This window comes from Otolemur garnettii, unplaced genomic scaffold, assembly GCF_000181295.1.
Source record: "Otolemur garnettii isolate 467f Iridium unplaced genomic scaffold, OtoGar3 scaffold00209, whole genome shotgun sequence".
In the NCBI taxonomy this organism is placed as follows: domain Eukaryota; kingdom Metazoa; phylum Chordata; class Mammalia; order Primates; family Galagidae; genus Otolemur; species Otolemur garnettii.
The window spans coordinates 908,302-917,566 of record NW_003852604.1 but is presented as its reverse complement, the minus strand read 5'-3'; the positions used below and the strand labels follow the sequence as shown (position 1 = coordinate 917,566).

At 45.8% G+C, this 9,265-nt stretch overlaps 1 protein-coding gene across 1 annotated transcript; it reads left to right on the top strand.

Moving 5' to 3' along the window:
- Positions 1 to 6,140: 6,140 nt before the first annotated feature.
- LOC100967050 (olfactory receptor 1020-like) lies at positions 6,141 to 7,136 on the top strand. The gene has a single exon (XM_003801387.1). It carries the CDS (start codon positions 6,141 to 6,143, stop codon positions 7,134 to 7,136), a length of 996 nt encoding a protein of 331 aa, XP_003801435.1.
- Positions 7,137 to 9,265: the final 2,129 nt, after the last annotated feature.

Below are 9,265 nucleotides of genomic sequence, written 5' to 3'. Positions count from 1 at the left end.
ACATCCAGATTGCTGCAAATGACATTATTTCATTCCTCTCTATAAGCAAATCCCAATTTCACATAATTTCCCAGAGTTTCTTTTTAATGCCTGAATATGTCCTCTTTTTTTTTTTTAAGTTGCATCTCATTTTATTTGCAAAAGTAATGGACTACAAACTGCAATGAAGTTTATTTACTTTGTTTAGTTTGGAAATAGTTTCTGATCCTCAGAGGGAAACTATCTAAGAACTCCCTATTCTCTGAATATTTTTTTCTTATTTCAGATTAATGTGAAGGTACAAACACTAACTTACGATGTTTACATTTGTTAGGTAGAGTCCCTCTTGTAGTTGCATCCCATACCAAAGAGGTGTGCCATATACCCTTATACTGTGCCCATTAAGTGGGAGCACACCAAACCCCCTCTTTTTTTTTTTAATATTGATGCCTCTACTTTGCTGATGCTCTGAGCGTGCTCTTGGTCTTCCCACCTGCTGGTCCAGGCCTGACTTGGAAGCTCTGCTGCACCATCACCCCACAGCTGAGAGCCCATTGAACTAAACTCTGGGATTCTCTTTAGTTCTAACAGTCCATGACTCATAGAACCAAGACCACCCTCACCCCAGTAAACTCAGCTGAGCCCAGTGTGAGGCAGTATCAGGACACTAGAGTCAGCTGATAGATGGATCCAGAAGAATCCGTCCTCCCAGTGACAAAGCACAATCCGAGAGCAAGAAAAAGAGGGACAGGCTACCCCTGGGAGGGGATCAGTTCGTGTGTCGGAGCCTAGTAACAAATCCCTGGGCTTCTCTTCATGCCCATTGGCATTTCCTATGCTTAGAAGTTAGCTTAATTTCTGAAAATATTTTTTTAATTGCTAACATAAATAAACTACCCATTCTGTTAATAAGGCCCCTGGTGCCTCCTCAGATGATTCCCCAGTGGCGGCCAAAGCAGGAGAGCTTCCTGGAAGGGTCAGGTCTGAGTCTCTGCCCTAGGGTGGCTCTGACCCCCCTCAAGCTTCCACTACAGCCTTTAACAACTATGACGAAAGATGATGGTGAGAGAAGGAACTTGCTTCTAGCTCCAGTCCTGACTCTGGCCCACTCTCAGTCCCTTACTAGTCTCTGAACTGTGTCCCCAGTTTGTTTGTTCAGTATTATGGCCCAGCAGAAAAGGCCCCCTGGGTTATTTAGTTGAAAAACTGGGAAAACTACCCCCATGTTCCTGCAGACTCCCAGAGGACAAGATGACTTTTCTTCATCCAGACTTCAGAATCCAGGAAGGAGGCAAGAAGGCCCTAACCTGCTTCTGCTAAGCCTTTCTACAGCCAAGAAGAGAGCCACCAGCTCCAGCTCCCCAAGGAGACCCTCGCCTTGCTGTGCCTCTAGACCAAAATAAGTGCCTAAAGTCTAGAAGGGATAATCTTCTCCCCTGAGGCTGAACCTTCCAGGACCCCACGAGATGGTGTGTGTCAAGAGCTTCTTGGAGCTTTAAGCCTTCAAAGCCATCAGGGACCAAGCAGGCATGGAGCTGGCTTTATGAACTCTGGGCAGGGCCAGTGGGTTCTGTGGAGCATTAGTCCTGAGTGCCATTCTTGTTTGCCTGAGCTATGTGTCTTGTTTGTCCTCAGGTTTGGGGGTGTGACCTCCCTCCAGAAAGAGTTTTAGGGAGAAGAATCTGAAAGTCACCAGCTGGAGTGGAAGGGAGTCCCAGAGCCTCCCCAGGTGGTTGGGCTGAGAGGTTCTCTAGTCCCCTCTGCCGTTGTGTCAAGCTGAGGAGTGCTGTCTGCTAAGGTCAGTATTTGCCAAATGGAAATTCTACTGAAGTTCCTGGGCACTGATTCAGAAAGCTGAGGTTGCCTGTTCTCTTCTCCTTGCCCTGCTCCACAATCCATATCCACCCTTACTCAGTTAGCCTTTAAGCATTTCCTATGATCCCAGTGTATTCGGGGGTCCTGAGCAATGTCTTCTGGCTCCCCATTCATTATGCATTCCTAATCAGACTTAATGAACACTGATGTATGTCTGTCCAGCATCTTCTCTGTTTCCAGAAGTGTGCTAAGTGCATCAACACTCACTCTTTCAGTCCCCACAGAAATTGAGGAAACTGAGGCTCAAGGAGGTTAAGCAACTCTACCAAGTTTTCTGACTCCTTCCAAAACACCTTCTGCCTCATAAATGTTTGGTAAGATTAATTCCCACTTCAGGGCCTTGGGCTTCCCCATCTCCGCCACCTGCCACATCATCCTCATTCCTCAAGGCTTAGCCCTATGTTCCCTGGTTCTAAAGCCTTGTCACACCACTCCACGCCTCAATTACCATTCTGTTGGGGGTTCCCACAGCAGGGTGGGTTCCACCCATCTTTGCTCTTTCTCAGGGGAACAATTGTGTCTCTCAACAAAACTTTGAGATTACATGGCTGCAACCATGTCTTACGCTCTTTGGAACAGCAATTATTTCAATGCTTTGAACAACCATAATTATGTAAATACTTCTGAATCATAGTAGTTGTTCAAAAATTCTTTGTTTCCTTATCATAAAACTTAAAATAACTTCTGCTCTCAGAAGTAGTGATGTGGTAGGAAAACAAAACAACCCAATGGGGGAAAGACAGACTTGGAAACGGACAAAGCCCTATTAAACAATTCTACCACCAGGTTATGACAGCACACAAAATGAGAATTCAGTTGGCAAAAGGAAGTATGTGTGTGTGTGTGTGTGTGTGTGTGTGTGTGTGTACATGACTGTGCTGTCATCCTATCAGAGAAAAAAAATGAAAGCAGTAATATTCATTGTAGATCAGAGACTTGTGGACATTGGAATTTGAAAAGAACTCAGCCCCTAAGAAAGTTAAGCCCTCTGGAAAGCCAAAGCAGGTGGATTGCTGGAGCTCAGGAGTTAAGAGACCAGCCTAAGCAAGGGTGAGACCTCCGTCTCTTCTAAAAAAAAACTAAAAACTAGCAAGTCAGGGCAGCGCCTGTGGCTCAAGAAGTAGGGCACTGGCCCCATATACCAGGGGTAGCAGGTTCAAGCCCAGCCCTGGCCAAACTACAACAACAACAACAAAAAAAAAAAAAACTAGCAAGGCATCATAGTAAGCACCTGTAGTCCCATCTACTCAGGAGGCTGAGGCAAGGTGACCCAAAGAGTTTGAGGTTGCTGTGAGCTGTAATGATGCCACAGCACTCTATCCCAGGGTGACAGAGTACAAGTCTGTCAAAAAAAAAAAGAAGGAGAAGAAAAGAAGAGAAAGAGTAAACATATGTCTATGCTGAACAGTAGTGGGATTAAGCCTGTGAATAACCACTGCATTCCAACCGAGGCAACATAGCAAGACCTCATCTCTAAAAAAATAAGAATAACTGCATGGGTGGAGAATGGGAGCACAGGGCAGGAAGCCAACTTAGTTTGTTATGCTTCAAGCCTGACTCATGTGGATTTTGCCACAATCCCAGAACCCTGACTTTCAGAGTTGCATGTTCTGACCTTTACAAGAAATAGAAGCCTGTTCTCTGAAGGAGTGACTTCTCCTGTAGTCACATAATCATAATCACAAACTCAGCTCTGGGAGGAAAGAGAGGCAGCCAAGCCCAGGGATGGTCCTGGGAGTTTCTGGAGCTGACTACTTCTTGCAAGGCCACAGTTTTCAAACCAGGGATGTGTAACTCCCAAGAGTAAGTGAAGACTGATCAAAGCATTCATAGGCAAAATAATTTTTAAGGGAACTAATTTCCAGAACCTCAGTGTACATATCTGTTCCTTCCTAAAACCAATGACCTGGCCACGTCTGTGACGGGGTGCTGGGCATCTCTCATTCCCCCTTTACAGTTGCTCTTCTCCCAAACAGAAATGCATGTTTCTAACTCATCCTGAATCCTACAAGAAGGCATTTCATGAGCTTATGAAAACTTCCAGAATACTGCACAAAAATAAAATTTCACAAACAGGTGTTGAAAAGTAAATGACTTTAATAATTACCTATAAAACTCTCTTAAATCAGTATGAAATCTTTCAACAAAACAGAGGGAGGATCTCAAATTAACAGATGATAAAGAATTAAAAATGGCTCGGCGCCTATAGCTCAACCGGCTAAGGCGCCAGCCACATACACCTAAGGTGGCGGGTTCGAATCCCCAGCCCGGACCCGCCAAACAACAATGACGGCTGCAACCAAAAAATAGCCGGGCGTTGTGGTGGGCGCCTGTGGTCCCAGCTACTTGGGAGGTGGAGGCAGGAGACTCGCTTGAGCCCAGGAGTTGGAGGTTGCTGTGAGCTGTAATGTCATGGCACTCTACCCAGGGGGACAGCTTGAGGCTCTGTCTCAAAAAAAAAAAAAAAAAAAAAAAAGAATTAAAAATAACTTTTGATGACGCATCACTGCATGACTCCTGGCATTAACGAAGAAGGATTTCAAGGCATTGAATGGCAATACCATGACAGAAATCCTTATGCCCCATCTTTTTATTTATGTTAGCAAAGTTTCTCAGAACTCAATGTTCCATGTTTGAAATATTTGCCAGAGATCACCACTGTGAGTGGGCAAGATACTGCAACAGACCCTCCAAGCTGGACAGAACCTCCTACAATTGCCCCTTACAATCAGGCATCCTTGATCTCTAGACAAGTTCACATGGACTCCTTCTGTGTTTCCTGGGGCATGCTGATGCAAAGATCCACCCCCAGGCAGGAAGCTCAGGGAAGAGGTGCTCACAGTCAGACTGCGGGCCCAGGGGTGACCTCAGATATATTCTGTACCAAATCTTGACTTGGCTGATGATAAATCAGAGACCCTGAGAGGGGATAACAGGGTCAGAGAGCTAACAGGCAACAGAGGGGAAAGTAGAAAGCCAGTCTCCATCCTGTCAATCCAGAGCTCTTTCTACCTTACCATGTACCTGTCACGACAGGTGAGAATACAGGTGAGGTTGTTCTCCTACATTCTTCTGCACAATGACACTGCATTTCCTCTTTGTCCTCAACATAAACCTGTCTGACATGGGTGAAGCAGGTGGTGAGGCCTACTGATTTTCAGGACGTAGTTCAGACTCTCAAAGAGGGAGGACGGAAGAGAGTGGAACAGGTGAGGAGGACAGAGAGGATTCTGGGCATTTCTAGTCACCCCATGAATTAAGGTCTTAGAGAATAATCACGCAGACACTAAACCACCATGTGCAAGCTGATGATCTCCCAGCTGACATTCAACTGAATGGATTTGTAGAGGACAAGGTGGTTCTGATTATAGAGGATGGGATGCCCTCAAGTGTGTTTAAATACAAGACAGGATGACTACTGATACAAGCTGCCACATGGGTGAACCTTGATAACATTAAGCTAAGTGAAAGGAGCCAGATGCAAAAGGCCCTATATTATATGAATCCATTTATATGAGATATCCAGAATGGGTAAATCCACAGAGACAGAAAATTCATTAATGGTTTCCAGATGCTGAGCAAGGGGAGAAGGGAAGTGACTACTATAAGATATGCAGTTTTATTTTATTTTCTTTTTTTAATAAGAGACGGAGTCTCACTATGTTGCCCAGGCTGGAGGGCAGTGGCCATTCACAGGCGCAATCCCACTACTGATCAGCATGGGAGAGATATGCAGTTTTATTTTGGGGGTGATGAAAATGTTCTTGGATGAAACAGTGGGAAAAGTTGCATAACATTATGAAGGTACTAACAACCACCAAATTGTAGATTTTAAAATGGTGAATTTTATAGTCTGTGAATCACACCTTGATTTAAGGAAAAAAAGACTGAAATAAGTGTCCAGAAGAGTTATAAACATATTGTATAGACAGAGGCATCGATTACCTGCCATGTTCTAGGCATTTGGATGTTTCACATTCCCTTTTTTAATTCAGGCCACACAGCAGTCTTGAGAAGTAGGCATAATGTCTTCATTTCACAGATGAGGAAACTAAGGCTCATAGAAAATGCTTCTCCAAAAGTATACAACTAGTTAGTTCCACAATCACAGTTAAGACTTAGGTCTGTCTGGCTTCACAGCCCGTGTGCTTTACTCTACGGCTGATGCATTCTGTAAAAGGAGCCTCATACATGCTTGATGTTTGTTGTCCCTTGTCGTGCCCGCCCTACAAGGGGACATGCCCAAGTAGCACTGCTTGAGTGATAATTAATTGTCACCTCTGCAGATGACACCTGGAGAACTAGCCCTCACCAGCGGCAACTACACCCCAGTTGCCAAGTTCATCTTGCTGGGATTCTCCAATTATCCAGACCTCCAGGGGTTTCTCTTCGGAGCCTTCCTGCTTATCTACGCTGTGACAGTGGTGGGCAACCTGGGGATGATAGCACTCATCTTCACAGACGCCCGTCTCCATAGCCCCATGTATTTCTTCCTCAGCGTCCTCTCCTTCCTTGACATTTGTTACTCTTCTGTGGTCACACCCAAGCTCTTGGTCAACTTTTTAGTCTCTGACAAGTCCATCTCTTTCAAGGGCTGTGTGGTCCAGCTGGCCTTCTTTGTAGTACATGTGACCTCTGAGAGCTTCCTGCTGGCCTCCATGGCCTATGACCGTTTCATGGCCATCTGCCAACCCCTCCATTACAGTTCTATCATGACCAAGGGAACCTGCATCCAGCTAGTGGCTATTTCCTATGCCTTTGGTGGAGCCAACTCTGCTATCCAGACGGGGAATGTCTTTGCCCTGCCTTTCTGTGGGCCCAACAAAGTCAATCACTACTTCTGTGATGTGCCACCCCTCCTGCTGCTGGCCTGTGCCAACACAGCCACAGCAGGCATGGTCCTGTATGTCTTCTCTGCTCTGGCCACCCTCCTGCCTGCTTCAGTCATCCTCACCTCCTACAGTTTGGTGTTGGTGGCGATTGGGAGGATGCGCTCAGCAGCGGGGCGGGAGAAGGCCCTCTCCACATGTGCCTCCCACTTCCTGGCCATAGCTATTTTCTACGGCACACTGGTTTTCACCTACGTCCAGCCCCATGGAGCCACTTACGACACCAATGGCCAAGTGGTGTCCGTCTTCTACACCATCATAATTCCCATGCTCAACCCCTTCATCTACAGCCTCCGCAACAAGGAGGTGAAGGACGCTCTGCAGAGGAAGCTCCAGAGCGTTTCTCATTTGTTGCAAGGAGAAAGACACAGCATCTTCCAAACCACATCATGAATTGGCCTAACCAAGAGCAGCTCTGGTTTTGAAGGAGGTGGAAGAAGTAAGACAGAAACAGCAAATACGCTTCGTACAGAGCGTTACAGTTTATACAGCGTCTTCTTATTGACTAACATATTGAATTCTCGACTCTGTATCGCGAGGCAGCTGTTGGTACAATGGTCCCTTTTTACAAATGAAGACACGTGACTCAGTAAAATACAAGTCAATTACCTAAAATCGTACTGTGAGTGAGAGAGTGAGTACTCAACCTCAGCGATTCCCCCATCACAACCGGGGATATCTCAATTACACCACAGACACAACGGAAGTATTTGTTGGCAGCTCATCCTAACTTCCAAGAAACATCAGACAAGGCGCAACACAATCATTGCTCTGTTGCTACTGATTCAGTGAGCTGGGAGTGGGCCACATGTGGCTCAGTTCTTTTTCTGTTACAAAAAGAAAGATCACCAGGATAGAGACGTCCTTGCTGCTTATTGCAACTGCAGCTTACTGTGCTGTCCCGTTACAACCTCGGATCCAGAGAGATCTGTCCTTGAACGTCTGTATACTAGCCAGATGTCTATACATGTCTCTAATTCTCAAGGGGGTGTGTGTGTGTGTGTGTGTGTGTAATAGAGCAGGTGTTTTTGTTTTGGGGGGGGGTTGAGAAATGTTCTTAGCAGAAGGGAAAATTCAGCAAAGAGCAAGAAGTGGGAAAACTACAATGTATCCTCTTCCCTGATCCTCTTCACCATTGTGCATAATGTACATTAAAATGAGTACTAAGGGCAGGGGCCGCGGCTCACACCTGTAATCCTAGCACTCTGGGAGGCCAAGGTAGGTGGATTTCCCAAGCTCAGGAGTTTGAGACCAGCCTGAACAAAGTGAGACCCCCATCTCTACAAATAGAAAAACTAGCCAGGTGTTGTGGCAGGCACCTGTAGTCCCAGCTACTGGGAAGGCTGAGACAAGAAGATCACCTGAGCCCAAGAGTTTGAGGTTGCTATGAGTTATGATGCCACAGCACACAACCCCAAAGCAACTAACTGAAACTCTGTCTCAAAAAAAAAAAAAAATTGAGGGCAGCACCTGTGGCTCAAGGAGTTGGGCGCTGGCCCCATATACCAGGGGTGGCAGGTTCAAGCCAGCCCCAGCCAAAACTGCAAAAAAAAAAAAAAAAATTAAGTACTAAGAAGAGAATCAACATTAACAGAGTTATGGTGTTACCTAATGTGGGGTGGGATGATAGGATGGCAATGCCAGCTGACTTTGCCTTAGGATGGTAGGATGAGTTGATGTGGTAGGTCAACCCTGTGTATGGCCATGTGCTGCTCTTGCTGGCAGGTGGCTGCCCATCCCAGGACTACATTCCCAAGGCCCCCTTGCATACACATGGGGCTGTGTGACTGGCTGTCACCAAAGACATGAGGTCAGAAGAGGTGCTTCATTTCAAGGAATAGACTTGTTAGAAGTGGGTGGGCATTAGGACCTCTTAACACTGTTTTTTCTTCTTCCAGGAAAGGAAATATTGTTAAGCCACTGAAACTCCGTTTTATTAAGACTTTTAGAATTACTTTAACTGGACCAATGAACTTTAGGGGCTTTTTTCTGCCTATCTGACCACTGAATCATTTGGAGATTCAGCCCTCAGTGACCCATCTCCAAGAGCAGCACTGGCCAAAGTGATACCTAAAAATAAGCTAAGTGATTCCGATGGTGGTGTGAGTCTTTCCCTCTAAAGGGCAATATCTTGCGAAGTCTATACTTTTATCCTCCTTTTACTGATGACAAATAGAACATACAAGAAGTTAAGCAACTTATACAAGTTCTCACAGCCAGTAGAGATATGCAGAACCAGGTTAACTAATAAAAATATGGAAATCTCAGGTTGGTGCCTGTAGCACAGTGGTTACAGCACCAGCCACGTACAACCCAGGCTGGAGGATTTAAACCCAGCCAGGCCAGCTAAACAGCAATGACTGGGCATGTGAAAATGACTGGGCATTGTGATGAACACCTGTGGGTAGCTCAGCTACTTGGGAGGCTGAGGCAAGAAAATCGCTTAAGCCCAAGAGCTGGAGGTTGCTGTGAGCTGTGATGCCACAGCACTTTACTGAGGGTGACAAAGTGAAACTCTGTCC